Source organism: Thermomyces dupontii (assembly GCF_041956625.1).
Source record: "Thermomyces dupontii strain NRRL 2155 unplaced genomic scaffold VTN31scaffold_9, whole genome shotgun sequence".
NCBI lineage: Eukaryota > Fungi > Ascomycota > Eurotiomycetes > Eurotiales > Trichocomaceae > Thermomyces > Thermomyces dupontii.
Window position 1 is genome coordinate 289,592 of NW_027192315.1, and position 16,173 is coordinate 305,764.

General features: G+C 54.0%; 4 protein-coding genes and 1 non-coding gene across 5 annotated transcripts; 4 read left to right on the forward strand and 1 right to left on the reverse strand.

Annotated features, from left to right (window-relative positions):
* The first annotated feature begins 371 nt into the window (after window positions 1-371).
* On the forward strand, window positions 372-452 carry VTN31DRAFT_t85. The gene has a single exon. It is a non-coding gene; the product is annotated as a tRNA-Ser (tRNA).
* Window positions 453-4,057: 3,605 nt separating this feature from the next.
* On the forward strand, window positions 4,058-6,361 carry VTN31DRAFT_7299 (uncharacterized protein; the record flags this gene model as incomplete). Its single annotated transcript, XM_069408004.1, has 4 exons — window positions 4,058-4,344; window positions 4,400-5,803; window positions 5,916-5,999; window positions 6,052-6,361. The coding sequence occupies 4 exons, from the start codon at window positions 4,058-4,060 to the stop codon at window positions 6,359-6,361; spliced, it is 2,085 nt and encodes a 694-aa protein (XP_069257797.1).
* Window positions 6,362-7,101: 740 nt separating this feature from the next.
* VTN31DRAFT_7300 (uncharacterized protein) lies at window positions 7,102-9,150 on the forward strand (the record flags this gene model as incomplete). Its single annotated transcript, XM_069408007.1, has 4 exons — window positions 7,102-7,325; window positions 7,394-7,433; window positions 7,519-7,840; window positions 7,895-9,150. 4 exons carry the CDS (start codon window positions 7,102-7,104, stop codon window positions 9,148-9,150), a joined length of 1,842 nt encoding a protein of 613 aa, XP_069257798.1.
* A 517-nt stretch (window positions 9,151-9,667) lies between these two features.
* Window positions 9,668-12,311, reverse strand: VTN31DRAFT_7301 (uncharacterized protein; the record flags this gene model as incomplete). Its single annotated transcript, XM_069408008.1, has 5 exons — window positions 9,668-10,974; window positions 11,023-11,638; window positions 11,698-12,072; window positions 12,122-12,187; window positions 12,240-12,311. The coding sequence occupies 5 exons, from the start codon at window positions 12,309-12,311 to the stop codon at window positions 9,668-9,670; spliced, it is 2,436 nt and encodes an 811-aa protein (XP_069257799.1).
* A 657-nt stretch (window positions 12,312-12,968) lies between these two features.
* Window positions 12,969-14,135, forward strand: VTN31DRAFT_7302 (mitochondrial 54S ribosomal protein uL5m; the record flags this gene model as incomplete). The annotated part of the gene is made up of 3 exons (XM_069408009.1): window positions 12,969-13,216; window positions 13,269-13,961; window positions 14,012-14,135. The coding sequence occupies 3 exons, from the start codon at window positions 12,969-12,971 to the stop codon at window positions 14,133-14,135; spliced, it is 1,065 nt and encodes a 354-aa protein (XP_069257800.1).
* Window positions 14,136-16,173: the final 2,038 nt, after the last annotated feature.

The window sequence follows — 16,173 nt, forward strand, 5'->3', positions numbered from 1 at the left end:
CATACCCCGTCTGAGAGCTGGAGACCAGAGACTTGGATCGACCAATAGGTCAACGTCAAGTAAATCGCGCTTTTCATCGATGGACTTTGGCAAAAAGATACCGGTCAATCAATGCTGTCATCCTCTCGTACAGGCGTACGAAGCTTGGGAAGCTGATAAGTATCGCCTCGTATTATCAACCAACAAGTTACTCTAGCCCGTCAGATACTTTTTTCTTATTTTGCCTGCACTGACGAGTAGTATTAGTCGGTGTTTGGTTTCATGTCTTTGAAGGGTGTTCCCGAATGCTGGCATGTTTTACTCAAGTTGTTTAAGAAGGCGGAACCTTCTAGCCAACTAAGTCAATCACCAGGCGGCAACTAACGTGAAAAGTCACTTTGGCCGAGTGGTTAAGGCGTCAGACTCGAAATCTGATGGGTTCGCCCGCGTAGGTTCGAATCCTACAGGTGACGACATACCTTTTTTTCCTTCTCTTTTTTCCTAATCTTTCCTCGCCGCTAGGTGACTTCGTAGAGAGATAGAGATACAGGTCAATGTGGCTGGTTCCTTTTTTTCTAGCCTGTGCATGTTGAAATGGTGCTGCTCTATTCCGTACAGTCTGTAGTTCTATCGATTGTTCATGCCAGCAGCATCAACAGGTAGGCTTTGTACCGGCCAGGGGTGGAGCATCTTGCATAGTGCGGACTGTGGAAATGCCTGGACGCTACTACTTCTCGTCCGAGTTACGGAGGTGAGTACGGAGTGCTCGTAGTAAGCTTAAAGGGTAAATAATCTCAACAGCAGTCAGGTGCAGTTCGTCCAGCAGATACTAGCTTTCCACAGATTCTCTGCACTCCGCACCTGCGCCCCTACACTGACACTATGTACGGAGGATGTCACCCACTTGATCCACTACAGGATTCAAGGTTCAACATTCTGCTGGTGCTAGTCCGGAAGTGGCCAGGTGCCATTCAACAGTTCCCTGCGCTCTCGAGTTCGTGAGGCTGTCGGTAAAATCGTGGAGAAGACGTCTTCGGTGAGTTCAGTCTGCCACTTTGACTTTTGCCATGGATCGATCGATTGGAAGGAAATCGTGATTGGAGCTTCGGAGGTGTCATTCTCAATCTCGCATCGCCTGTTTCACATTCTGCACGACAGACACAAGTTGAAGAGTTCTTTCGATTAAGCTTTGGACTTGACCGGGTTTGGAGACAAGGGACGTCGACCCGTCCACGTGCTCCGTGGATCCAACAGAGGTACTTACATACTGTACTCCGTCCACCGAACTGTAAGTACAGTAGTGCCGAGCTTGGGTATGGACTGTCCAGTACCGGTTCGGTTGTCAGTCAGGGACTCAGGGGAAGAATGCCTCTGCTGAAAAGTTGACAGCTCTTTTCCTTGCCAAAAGGAGTATGGAACCCACGTGCTGCGCTTTCAACCCGGAGAGCTACTTGAACAAGTTAGTCTGGGAGTCGGTCCAGCCGGGCGAACTGATGACCGTGGACTTGGACGAAGAAGCTGGCAGCTTGGCCAACATTGAGATCTTTCTACTAAGTGGCTTGGACGTCCTTGGAGCCTACAAGCGAGCTATCAATGGAGCAAGTACTAATATGTATTGTAGTGGCTGGTTCGAGTTGACATCTCGAGTCATATTGCTGAAGTCTAGCGGACAAGCTGTCAAGCATAGGGCAAAGTCACCCCGTACTGTCAAGGTTAGCCGAGCAGGAGCCATGTTAAAATCTCCGAAAGTCAAAATTCCTACTCCCGACAGTACTGTACTTTCTAGAATCAAGACCTCTCCCAGGAGAAGCGGAACTCTGCATTCTCGAGTTAAATTTCCATTACTGTACTTATTATTGTCTAGGATATGACAGTTGAACAGTGCATCTGAGGTCAATGGACTTTCTTTGCGTAGTATTGCCTTCTTCCTAGTCGGCCCATCCGCTTCGTTCAGGGATGGTGGATGACCGAGTTTACCGACCTGGATCGACAGTCAACACTAACTATGGAGTACAGTAGTCCCAGGGGCATCGGCTGAGAGCGAAAGGCACCTCCACAAAGGTTAAGCCCTATCGGTATCGTCGCGGGTCGCTCTCGTATCCGGAGCAAAGGCTCGCGAACAGCAGCCATTCGAGCGCTAGGCATCCGGGATGACTTGCCCTTGAGGAGAGTTGGAAACTCTACTCGCCGGAGCATCTTGCCATCTTCTCCTTACTTTGTACTTTTTAACCTTCTATAGTGGAGTCTCTGCCGATGGAGGCCGTTTGCTCAGTTCTCGTTCTGGATTTCGATATGTGAATTGGAGCTCAACGGCCGGAAGGAAAAGGAGTCCCTGAGGTCCCGCTAAGGGACTGCCCACTTGGCAGCCGAACGCCGAACGGACAGGAGAGCCACCGAGGGAGAGGAATTTGGGCCGAATTGCCAAAAGGTCCAAGACTCCATGTCACTGTGTTCGTTGGCGGTGGCAATCTCCGATGCGCTCTTTATTATTTTATTTTTAGATTTTTGTTTGTACGAGTAGGTTACGAGTCTTACGAGTACGGAGTACTGTATGGAGCAATCATCAATCTCCGCGAAGACGGGAATCGTATCGAGTAGTTTGTGTTCCTCATGGTTTCTTTCTGTTCGTACTGTCTCCTGTGCAGTGTATAACCCTGTACAGAGAACTCCGTCCTTGATACTGGACTCGAACCACTTCAGAACTGGTGTTGATTGTGTTGAATCGGAATGAGTGTGGACGACATCAGGCACCAAGGCATCAAATGGATCGTTCCTGATTGGACCAGCTCTCGTAGCGCCATCCGAAGTTGATGAATCAAAAACGCACATCTGAAACAGATCAGGGGCTGCTTCAAAATCCCGCTGCTGGACCAATCGTCTGCCGCGGATTTGTTTCCTCCGCCGCTGATTTTGCACGCCAGGAATCCAGGATCGCTTCGGATCGGGCTGTGCGGGCCGCGATGATTAGTCATCTTCCTCAGTCGACGAGGAAACAGTTGGCTGGTAATCTATCTCCGCAATTCCTTCTCTGTGTACGGAGTTACTCGTACTCTGAGAGAGGATTGAGGGTTGGTTCAGAGATCACAATGAATCGTGCAACCCGTCCAGGTCTTTCAGGACGAGAGAGCAGATGCTAAATTTGACCTTCTTTGAACGCATCGTAGCAAATCATGGTTGAGCCGGATTCTTCAGAAAAACAAAAAAAAAAAAAGAATGAAGAACGAAAAAGACTCTGAGAAAGAGAGAAAAACGCTCGAATAGAACTGAACAGTCGGGGTGGGCCTCCAGTCCACCACACTTGTTCCAGGCCAATCTCTTCTTGGTCTTCCCTTCTTGGCGGCTCCATGGCCAGCGCTACGGTCAACCGTTGAATGGGTAGATAGGGACTGTACAGTAAAAGTACCTAACTAACTTGATGAATTGCGCTTTGCAGTTTTTCCCCTCCCCGGCCGAACCCTTTCCTGATTGTCCATCGCGTTTTCCCGTTTTTAACCTCCCTCGCCCTCCTCCTTTTCTGTGCCTGCCGGATTTTGCACCTTGTTTCCTTAGGATCTGCCTTTTGTTGTTTTTTTTCCTTCTTCTTCTTCTTTTCGGCCGCTCCTCCTCGCCGGTCGTCGCTTTCCCTTCCTTCGTTTGTTTTCCCCTCCCTCCCTTTCCCGATTCGAATCTTCTCGGGAGACGCCGGCTTCCGGCTGGCCCGTTTCGTCCCGCGTCTCTCTCTGTCTCTTTGTGTGCTCCCGTTTCCCCGAGAAGAGAATCATCGAGGCTGGCCTCGCCTTCCTGGGAGATCGCACACCCCCTCCAATTGCCCGCTCCGTATGGTCGCTCGCTTGATTCTTGCGGGTCCTTGCCAAAAAGTAAAAAAAAAAAAAAAAAAAAAAAAAAAAAAAAGGAAAAAAAAACCCGGTTTCCTATTCGAGTCGTCTTCGTCCAATTCTGTGCCGTTCTTTGCGCCGATTCGTTGACGGCGTGCATCATCCACATTCATTCGTATTTCCGCTCGGCCGTGCAGGGCTCAGCGGTGTGACGAGGTTGGGGCTGGTATCGTCGTCGGTACGGTCGCGATACGCTTGCAGGTATGGCGACGCCGGCGCGACCGGGCGAGCAGAACGCGGCTGACTCCGCCCAGGACAACATGTATTCGCAGCCGCAACAAACCGCCATCATGGCGCCGCCCCAGAAGCCCGAGACTTTTATGCTCTCCTCAGAGGCCCAGCAGAGACTGCCCCATGACGCCCAGGTCGCTCTGCAGCAGGTCGACAACCTCAAGTACTTCTTGATCTCCGCCCCCGTCGATTGGAACCCCAATCAGGTCATTCGCCGCTTCTTGCTGCCGACGGGAGACTACATTTCCTGCGTCCTATGGTGTGCACACTCCCTCCCCCTCAATGGAACGAGTGTCGCCGCTAACCGTCCTCAGGAACAATCTTTTCCACATCTCGGGAACCGATATTGTGCGGTGTCTGTCTTTCCGGTTCCAGGCATTTGGTCGCCCCGTCAGGAACACCAAAAAGTTCGAGGAGGGCATCTTTTCCGATCTTCGCAATCTCAAATCCGGCACCGATGCGTCGCTCGAGGAGCCCAAGAGCCCCTTCTTGGATTTCCTCTACAAGAACAACTGCATCCGAACGCAAAAGAAGCAAAAAGTCTTCTACTGGTACAGCGTCCCGCATGACCGCCTGTTCCTCGATGCCCTGGAGCGCGATCTGAAGCGGGAGAAGATGGGCCAAGAGCCGACCACGGTCGCCGTCGCCGAGCCCGCGCTGTCCTTTGAGTTTGACTCGTCGCAGTCGCTCTACGAGCAGCTCACCAAGGCCCAGCAAGCGAGCTCGTCCTCGTTCACCCTGGGTTTTCCCTTTGGTCCATCCAATTCCCCCGTTTCCATGCCGCCACCCCCGCCGCAGATGCCACCGCCGCAACCCTCCATGCCGATGGTGCCAGAGGAGCCGGCCAATAATGCCATCACCACCTACAATTCTGCCCCGGTGGCCCTGAAGCGCGAGCCCGACGCGACTCCAGTGCAGTACGATCGCAACATGTCGGTCGCCCGGATGCACCACCGACACGCGTCGATGCCGTCTTACGTGGAATTCTCCCCCGCCCCTTCCTTTGTGTCCTCCCAATACGACGACTACGGTAATCGCGCCATTTCCTATGAGCCCGTCACCCCGCCCCAGCAGGCTGTGCCGCTGGGCACGGAGCCCACGTATGTGACGAACGAGGACACAACGGGCTATTTCACGGGCATCCCGGACGTTGGCCCATCGGGATACAATGCGGTGATGCAGATGCAGCCGTCCCAGTTTGTCAACAGCCATTTCGCCGGGCCCGCCCGTCAATTCCCGAGCACCATGTACTCGGTCATCGAGGGGTCTCCGACGTACAAACAGCGGCGCCGACGCTCGTCGATCCCTCCGTCCGTTGCCAACAGTACCAACCAGGTTTCGGGGTCTTCGAGCCAGACACAGTATGCGTCGCACAGGCCCAGCGATCTCCGCCGCTCGACTTCCATCTCGGCCGCTGCGACAGCAGAGCAAGATGAACTCAACAACACCTCTACCAACCAAGAAGTCGTGCAAGATGGTTCCCCGCTGCCCAGTTTGGAAGAAGGGGTCGAACCATTGCAGGGGAATCAGGCGGACGTGGAGGAGCTCCCCAGTCAGGACCGTGTGGAAGTGTCCACTGTCCCGGCGACAACGCTAGGGCCCGTTCGCCGTGCCCGGAGCGCCACTATGATGGAACTGGGACCGTATCCGCAAAAGTCCCATTCATGTCCGATCCCATCATGCGGACGACTTTTCAAGCGGCTAGAGCACTTGAAACGGTGAGTTTTTTTTTCTTTTTCTCCTCCCCAGTCTGATGTTGCTATGTTTAGTTCACAATATCATTGGACAAAGCTCCAGTTTTAGGCGCTGTGTGACTGACAACACGGGTAGGCACGTGAGAACTCATACCCAAGAGCGGCCCTATCAATGTCCGTACTGCAGCAAAGCCTTTTCGCGCTCGGATAATTTGGCGCAGTATGTATTCCTAAAATTGCCATTGGTAAACTCTCTCTGACCGACTTTGTAGGCACCGTCGTATCCATGAGTCACAACCCGATGGCCAGAACCCCCGACCTGCGTCTGCTAGCAACGAAGAGAATGAAGACAACGATGCGGCCTCGGTCGAGGAGATATCCCCGCCTTCAGACCAGAACAGCCTGTCGCAGCCAGAGGTCGTCTCTCAGGCCGAGGTTGTGTCAATGGCAGCCGTCACGTCGATGGCCTCGACCGAGGCCATGCAGACGTCAATAGTCACGTCTGAAACGATTCAGACGTCAATGCCAACAATGGTGGCGCCGCAAATGATCACGCCGCAATATATCCAGCAGTCGATCTGAGCAGACGGACCGTCCAGGATTCGCACCGCCAGGGCGTAGCGGGTTTCTACTCTCCGGACGGTCCGGCCTGGGCTACGTCTTGAACGGACTCTCCTTTGTCATGACTTTCTTCTTCACTCCCTATGTCCAGCCCCTTCTGAGAATCGGTGTTACGTTCGGGAGCTGGCCTTGGGTTTGCCATGCTATTTCAGATGTACAGTTCAGAATGTGTCTGGCATCTCTTTAGGACGGGTTGTGTGCATTGGCTTTTCTTCTCTGCTTTAATCTTTCCATTATTTGTTCTGTTTGGGTTTGCGCGTTCGGGGCTCGGGTAACGAACATTGATTGCTCAGGGTGAGGGATATACGGCAGGCCCGGAGCCTACAGTGGTGGATTGGGACGGCTCAAGTATATAGATCTCTAATTCATTGCCAGTTGTTGAACTGGGTCTGTACTAGGTATTTGAAGCTTTCGTAGGTCTGGCTGAGTGATCGAGGTTCTATGCAAGTCACGTGACGATGCATGCTGCATTCGTGTTAGACCAAGCTCGCCATAGTATTTCGTCATGGACGACTGATGGAACGGTCCATGATGGCCGTCGAGACTTAGGCAAAGAATCTTTGCATTTTCCTGACATTGTCCTACTTAAATCTCAGGCTCTATTCACCGTGGGTGGTCGAGCGTCGAGTTGGAACGGTGCACACCGTTCCGCAATTCCATTGAAGCTTATCAGGACTAGCCGAAGAACGATTGAGCCCTCAATGTCCTCGTCAAGGGGAAACACTCCGATTCAGAGCCCGCCGCGGGGGGTGTCTCCAGGGAAACCGGACGATAATGACGTTGACGTTGACGAGAGAGCGTACCTGAACGCCGATGCCCATGCCCATCCTGATGTCGTTGGTGGTGGTGATGATCGGGCCAAGGTGGTGGACCAGTCGTCGAGGAGCTCGCTCTACTTGTTTATATTGGCGCTGAGCATTGGGGGGTGAGCGGATTCCCGGGCCGTCCCCCTTTTTGAATGGATGGATGGAAAGAGATGCTGACTGTGGGCAGCTTGCAGATTGTCTGGTCGGTGGAACTATCCTATGGATCGGTGAGGCTTATCATTCTCAATGGGAATGGTCTTTTATTGATACGGAAGTGCTGACGGCTTCTTTTTTTTTTTTTCTTTTTGCCAGCCGTATCTACTCTCCCTCGGCATGAGCAAGGCCCTGCTGGCGCTTGTCTGGATTGCCGGCCCGCTCACCGGTACGCTCGTCCAGCCGTACGTCGGGATCCGCAGCGACAACTGCCGGATAACCTGGGGCAAGAGGAAGCCGTTCATGGCCGTCGGGGGTGCGGCGACGGTGTTCTGCCTGCTGGCGCTGGCGTGGATACGGGAGATTGTGGGTGGGTTTCTAGGAGTGTTTGGCGTGGAGTCCCGTTCGGAGGGAGTCAAGGTGACGACGATTGTGCTGGCGACCATTTTGATGTATGGGTTGGATTTTGCTATCAATACGGGTGTGTATGATCTATCGTCGGGGGGGTGTGTGGCTTGCTAACTTGGGTTTGCAGTCCAAGCGGCATGTCGGGCTTTTATTGTGGATAATGCCCCGGCTCATCAGCAGGAGGCGGCGAATGCATGGGCGAGTCGACTCGTGGGAGCGGGCAATATCGTCGGGTATATCCTGGGGTATCTGGACCTGCCGAAGTTGTTTCCGTTCTTTGGCAACACGCAGTTCAAGGTGCTGTGCGTGATTGCCAGTCTATCGCTCGCGTTCACGTTGATCGTCAGCATGGCGTATATCCAGGAACGGGACCCCCGTCTGGAAGGGCCCCCGGCAAGTGACGGCGCCGGGCTGATTGCCTTCTTCAAACAGGTGTTCCGCTCGGTGCGGCGCATGCCGGCTCAGATTCGCAAGGTGTGCGAGGTGCAGGTTGCCGCGTGGGTGGGCTGGTTCCCATTCCTGTTCTACTCGACGACGTATATCGGGCAGCTGTACGTGAACCCGATCTTCGACCGCAACCGGAATCTGAGCGACGACGAGATTGATCGCGCCTGGGAAGAGGCCACGCGCGTGGGCACGTTTGCGCTGCTCGTCGATGCTGTTGTCTGCTTTATTGCGAACATTGTGCTGCCGCTGCTGGTTGTGCCGTCGTATAAGCAGATCCACGTTCCTGCCGCAGACCGAGACCACCAGCACGACAGACATGACGAGGTCGAGGCCGGCGCTGCCTCGTCAGAGCCACTGCTGGGCAACCGACAGATGACCGGGCTGACAACAACCAAAGAAGCCCCCGTGCAAGGGAAATGGGCCATCCTTCAAATCCCCGGCCTAACCCTCCGCCGCACATGGCTCCTCTCCCACGTTCTGTTCACTCTCTGCATGTTCACCACCTTCTTCATCACCACCCCCGCCGCAGGAACCGCGATGATCGGCATCGTCGGCATCTCCTGGGCAGTCACCCTCTGGGCGCCCTTTGCGCTGATCTCCGCCGAAGTCGCACAACTCGACGCTGACCGCCGACTGAAACGTCAACATCAACCTCCCCGTTCGGATCTCGAACGGGCGACCACTCATGATGATGATGACGATGAGGAGGATGATGGAGCCACACAGGCCGGTATCGTCCTCGGCCTGCACAACGTCGCCGTCTCATTCCCGCAGTTCCTCTCCACGCTCATCAGCAGCGTCATCTTTCGGATTTTCCAGAAACCTCGTGGGGAACCCTACGATGATTCTGTCGGGTGGGTGATGCGGTTTGGTGGGTGTGCGGCGTTGGTGGCGGCGGTGTTGACGGCGAGGTTGGAGGAGAAGGGGAGGAGGTAGTTACATACCAGTTCTTCAAACTATGCATTTGCTTTTGAAACTGAGTATGGGTATGGAGTTGTTGGGTTGGGGATGGTGTTTTTATGGGCGTTTTTTGTTTTAATATTGAATTGTGTGTATTTCGGGATTGGTCCGTCTAATGAATCAATATGAATGTGGTCCATGGACGAGGAGGACATGACAGATATGCTTGTCTAGTGGTATGTATATATACAATGCCATGCAACGAACCATTCCTGTCACAACCCATACCAAAGCAACCCCATGAACAAATCAATCAATGGATATATAGTAATAACAACGCAAGAAAAAGAACAAGCCCATCATCAAGCTCCTGTCATGTCATGTCCATTTCGAAACATTGACCGGGGGTATCAAGGTATTATCCATTAGGTACTCAACTCTCTCAATTCATATTCAACTCCCAAACCCTCAAAAAAAAGATAACAAAAACCATCATGCCCGAAAGGGGTATCACATCACAACATCATTATGAATGTATATATATATATATACTCTACATGACAAGGCATTCTCGTTCCGGGTTCTTCCTTGTCGTGGTATCATGCCGTTTCTTGCTGCGGCTGCGGTCTCGGTCACGGTCTCGGTCTCGACTGCGGCTGTGTCGGTGTGTGCGTTTGTCTTTGCTGCGTCTCGGTGGGTGTTGTCGTGTATCTGTATCCGTTGATGATGATGATGATGACGATGATGATAATGGCGGTGTTGGTGTTGATGCTGGCGGGGATAGCAACCCCTCGTGGAACTTTTGTTCAGAGGTGAATCGTGTGGGTGTTGGTGTGCTGCTTCCGGCGTCTTCTTCTTCCTCTTCTTCTTCTTCTTCGTTTGTCTTTTTCTTCTTCTTCTTCCTCCTCCCGTCGAGACGTTTCCTGGTTCTACGCCGGCCGAGGCGGGATAGGGCGGCCGTTAGACGGGTTTCGCTTTCGGAGCCTTCGCTCATGGTGCTGTTGCTGCCTTTGCGGGGGTTTTTCCCTTTCTCTTTTTGCGTTGATGATGATGGGTCTTGGGTGTGGTAGGGTCGGATTTCAGATTGTGTTCGCCGTGGCGTGGTTGTTGTTGTTGTTGCTCTCTCTAACAAGGCGCCTGGAGAAGAAGAGTAGTAGGAGAAGGTCGTGGACGAGTTGAGCGCTTGTAGCATGCCGCCGCCGCTGCTGCCTCGCCGCTCGGAGATCGTGGCGTTCTGCGTCGACCCTCGCGAACCCGGCCGTGGAAATTCCAGGCTCGGCCGCACGGAACTCGTCTGTGAGAGACCGCCGCCGTCTCCGGAGCTGGCGATGGTGGACAACCGCACCGACCCGGGCCCGTCTGTGTCGTCGGCTTCAGTGAATGAGCTGCGGTTGCCTTGACCTTTGTCGCCATCCTCGTCCAGCGGCACGATCTGGTAAAACAGGAGGTACGGCGACTCCTCCCTGAGGGCTTTCTCAATATCTACATGTTTTACGCGCTCCGGGGCCAGATCGTCAAAGCGCATCCACTGCGCCCCGTCTGGATTCGACGCGTCCTCGGCACCCCTCACCAGTGCGATGTAGTGCCCCGAAGACACCGAGTTGCCGCGGTGGCAGACAATCGCTTGCAGCAGCAGCTTGAAGTTGCCGTACAGTGCCGCGTTCTCGTCCATCCGGTCGTCCTGGATGAAGTGCGGCAGTCCAATCTCGGTTGGGATGTCGACATACGTGTTGAGTCGGATCGCATTCCCATTTGGCAGCACCGAGTACCGCTTCAGGCAGATACCCAGGATTGGTCGCCTCTGCGAAAAATGCTGCGCAACCTGTGCGTCGTTGGTGGGCGTGTTGTGTGTGTACCATGCTGCAATCCGTCAGCGGATTCAAGACGCGGCGAAGAACCTCGACTTACGGATCAAGCTGAAAAATTGCCACGCCGGCATCATGACCTCTTTACGGTAGCTCCCCTTCCGACTTTGACGTCCCGCAGAACCAGTCTCGTCATCCGGAATGAACCGTTGCTGCACAATGCTCGGCCGTCGGACGTGCCCTACCGGGGACATGGTCTCAGACACAGGCGACATCGTGATCGTGCCGTCCAGCTGCGGCGACGCGGTACGGACTGGTGACGAAGTGCTGGAGCCAACCTCGACCGTCTCTACGTGTATCGCACCCCCTTTGGACATCGAGTCGACCGACCGCATCGAGCCCATGGTCGCCCGCCGTTCCATGTACCTCTTTACTTCGATCTTGTTGTTGAAGTATGCCTCGAGGCATTCCTCCAACGTCAATGGGCTACCGTCGGGATGGTCGGGGGGGATAGCCACCTCTAGCAGCCGCTCGTTCACAAATTTGTGGTCGTCCGAAGCATCTTCCTTTCCCGTGTGATAAATGTCCATCTTCAACGTCAGGAGAGGAAGCTCGAGCACGCCGGTGATGAATGTGAACGCTTCCGATGCATCCTGCTGCTGAATCAGAGCGGCGTCCGGCCAGCCGCACTCTGCCAGGCTGTCCTGGAGTTGTTCCATCTAACCGGCGAATTAGCCCGTGATCCCCTCTATTCAGATCCTCCTACTTCAAAACCTACAATGTCCGTTGTGATCAGCTTTCCGGATCGCAGCAAGTTCACCCAGAGGCGGAGAATGGTTACGAGCTTCTGTCGTGGAAGGTCCTCGAACGACTTGTAAAGGATCCCCTCGAAGCTGTCGAGCCGGGCAAACATGGCAAAGAGCACAGCATCCAGATAGCACGTCACGTTGCACCGGTTCTCTGCACCTAGGAGCTTCGTGCTCGGGTTGTACTCATACAGAATCCCGGCGATCGAGTCCTCCAGCGTGCGCAGCAATTCAAAGGCCTTGTCCTCGTCGCCGCCCGCGTACTTGGACAATAGTGCACAGCGCAAATGCTCTACATTGAACTTGGGGATCCCAACAGCCGCGATTCGTTTCTCCAGACTTTTCAGCTGAGTCGGTCAGCCTTGACCGTATTACCCCTCTCTCGCTATTCCTTACCTTCTTTTCTCCATCTTTGTCCAGTTGTGTGCTCGTCGAGAACAGGCTCCGAAGCGAGTTCTGAATCTGCACAGCCATGTTAAAAAACCCGGGCAGCTGCTCAGGACGGGTGACTAACGTCTTTATCATTCTTTTCAGATCGTTTGAACTTCTCACCACGACGGGTGAGGAAACGTTGAATGCCATCCATGTCCCAGTGTGTTCCCCCAACTGCTCGCTGTGTTGTGCGAATGTACTACCTCTGCAGGAGCAGCAAAAGCAAGCTTCCATAAGCCAGTTCACGTGCAGATCATTGCTCGTATACTTTCACAGTCACGTTTGAGACTTTGAGGTCTCTGCTGCTCAGTCAGGTTCCACCTGGTCATGCGACTGCAGTTCTATCCATCTCTCTGTCAGATGGCCCAAGTCGTGGGGTTGGCAGCTGATCAAGCCTCGCAGGGAGAATCGTAGAGCCTGGAATCCTTAGATGATCTACAAGTGGAGTACACGCCGTCAGTAAGGTGGGTGAAGAGCCATCAGTAGCAAAATCTGCAGGCCTCTCTGGTAGATGGCAGTTGAGAGGAGGATGAAGAAATCTGCGCTCGTCCCAGAGCGCACAAAAAATACTATGCGCTTCACAGGCAACAGAATGCCAGTGTCACTGTCGCCTTTTGGCCAGCCCTTTGCCCCCTCCCCCGCGAAAGAGGGCAAGTGAAGTATACTGCCCTTTCGGGCTAGCGCGGGCAAATGATGACTCAGCATGATCTTCGTCACGTGATGGAGGGCCAGTTGGAGCGTATCGAGCTGCCGCTCGAATGGAAATTTCTTGCTGCAGCGCAGAGTGCGTGGAGGATAGCAACCCTGAGCCATGGCTGCGCGAGAGCCATGCAAATCTCTAGCAGGAGCCCTGCCAAGGGCTCTTGTGCCAAAACCAAGCCCGCGGCTGTGGTCTCTGCGATACAATTCCACGGCGCAGGCATCGCAGGATTCCCCGACACAAGCGGCGCCTGCTGAGACGACATCGACGTCGACGCCTTTGACTCCGGAGGAAATTGTCAAGAATTTTGATCCCATCAAACAGGCCAATTCGCGCAAGACTCAGCTGCCGCGAAGTCGGTTCGTACTGCCGTGACGGTCCAGCCTTTAGCACCATCTAACCGGTGTGTAGATATCAGTATCGCTCTCCGAAATACTACCGCGGCCCTCTCCATCCACACCAACCTCCTCGGCCGTCTGATCCTGCCTCGCGTCTCTTTGTTCCGGGCCCCTTTTCTCTTCCCCGCTCGCTGCAAACCTATGATTCAACCATTGCGCAGGATATCATGACTCTCTGCTACGTTCACTACCCGCCAGGGTTCAAGCCGCCGCCAAAAGGGCAACGCTTGCGCTCCTGGGATGACAGCTCGCCCTATCACAAGAACCGACCTCTCCGCGGACCCCGGGGCGGCGATGTGCTGCGACTGATCCGCAAACCGATCACGTTCCGTAACATTCCCGCGATGGAGCGCATTACTGTGCACAGCTACATCAAGCAGGCGGCAACGGAGGGCTCGCACTGGCTACACGTTGCCGGCATGGCGATCCAGGCCATCACCAACGTGCGCGTGCAGACCTACAAGTCCAAGACCGGCGTGGCGCCGTGGGGGATCTCGCCGGGCAAAAACACCGTTGCCGTCAAGGTCGAGCTGACGGGCGAGAACATGCACCATTTTCTCAGCAAGTTGGTGGAGATCGTTCTGCCCAAGATCAAGGAATGGAAGGGCATTCCGGGCACTAGCGGTGACAGCAGCGGCAACATCACATTCGGCTTGAAGCCGGAGGAAGTTGCGCTTTTCCCGGAGATTGAAGTCAACTACGACATGTACGTTCAATGTCCTTCGTGAAAAGTTCTTTGCTGACATTGTCGATCAGGTATCCGTCTAACATGATTCCGGGCTGCCACATCACGCTGCACACGTCTGCGCGGACGGACAAGGATGCTCGACTTTTGCTCAGTGCATTAGGGTTTCCGTTCCATGGTAAATTGGTCGATTAGTTAGGTCGGGTATTGTAACTTGGTCTGTCTCTTTTACGTGCTGTGTGTAACTAGATCTGTTATGCCATTACATCGAATGTATATTATCTTCAGCTGAGTATCGTCGTTTCGCAGTACGAGGCATTAATCTGGTTTCAATTCAATCGATTTACTCTGGAGTCTGGAGTTGCTCAGTGCTTCTCGAAACTAAAGTGTCAACTGGCCAGGAACGCGCTTATTAGTCATCGGCATCTGCAACGTCGCTGATAGCGATCATCCAGGCATGAGACACAGAACATCGGTAAACAACGACCATTTTGTTCGCTGAATTTATTCGGATCGCGCCTCTGCGTCGGAGATTATGTTTGCCATCGCTTGGTTTGAGAGTTCTATTGATTAGAGCTTTCATCGACCGCCGAAACCGTCGCCGATAACCGTCCAGGCCAGCATTATGGCTGTCCACCATGCCTACAACGTCGCGGGTCACATTTTGCGTAGGTGCACGAGTCGCATGGGTCGGAACATGTCGCTGACAGGAGCTAGGCAGGGCAGCGGAGGATCTGGACCCCGAGGAGGGTGCGTGGTGCCCGAATCGCTCGTATTGACCGTCCCTGACCGTTGTGCAGAGGTGTCCGAGCCCGGCCGCAAGGAGTTCTTCAGCTCCTGGGCTCTGTTTATCATGATTGTGCTGCTCATATTTGCTCTGTTCACGAGTTATATCCTGCAGCAGAGAAAGATCCAAGCGGTCCATGAAACCGTGCTCTCGATCTTCGCTGGTGGGTTCGATCGCTGCTCTCCGTCGTATCCGCGCGAATTAGATCCTGACGGAACGTGGTCACATTCAACAGGCATGTTTGTCGGCCTGATCATCCGATTGAGCCCTGATTCCCCCATTCAAGATAGTGTCGCGTTCGACTATCAGTTCTTCTTCAACCTGCTTCTTCCCCCGATTATCCTGGCGTCGGGATACGAATTACACCAGGTTGGGAGAGCCCCCGGGATCTAGGTAGTTGCGCGGGTGAGAACAGACGCTGACACATGCGGTCTATCACAGGCGAATTTTTTCCGCAATATCGGCACCATTCTAACCTTTGCTTTTGGTGGTACGTTCATCTCCGCGATTGTCCTTGGAGTCGTCTTGTTCCTGTGGACGCGGATCCCGCTGGACGGACTGAATCTCAGCTTCGTCGAGGCGATATCTGTTGGCGCGACGCTTTCCGCGACGGACCCCGTCACCATCTTGGCTATCTTCAACCTTTACAAGGTCGAACCTAAGCTCTATACCGTCATCTTCGGCGAGTCGATCCTCAATGACGCCGTTGCCATCGTCTTGTTTGAGACAGCGCAAAAGTATGCGGACAACGATGCGGAATCGCTGTCCGTTCTGCATCTGTTTGAGGCGATCGGCCTCTTCCTGCTGGTGTTCTTCGGCAGCATGCTGGTCGGCGTTTTCGTCGGGATCGGAACTGCGTTGGCGCTGAAGTACACGCATGTCCGCCGCATGCCCAAGATCGAGAGTTGCTTGGTCGTGTTGATTGCGTACGCCAGCTACTTCTTTTCGAATGGAGTGTATCTTTCCGGTGCGTGTGAATGGATAAAGAAAACCTTTCCTTGATAGCATTGCTGATCACTGCCAGGGATCGTGTCCCTGCTGTTTTGCGGGATCACTCTCAAACACTACGCGTACTACAACATGTCCCGACGGACGCAGTTGACCACTAAATACATCTTCCAGGTCATGGCGCAGCTGAGTGAGAACTTTATTTTTATCTACCTGGGACTGGATCTCCTGGTTGAGACGAACCTCCAGTTCAAGCCTCTGTTTATCATGATCACGGTGGTGGGCATCTGCGTAGCTCGTTATCTGTCCGTCTTCCCGCTCTCCAAAGCTGTCAACTGGTTTATCCGGTACCGGGCACGGCGCCGCGGAATGGAGGTGGCGGATGAGCTGCCCTTTTCGTACCAGGCCATGCTGTTCTGGGCCGGGCTGCGCGGCGCCGTCGGCGTTGCGCTGGCCGCGGGGATAAAGGGCGTCAACGCGCCGGCCATGCGTGCCACC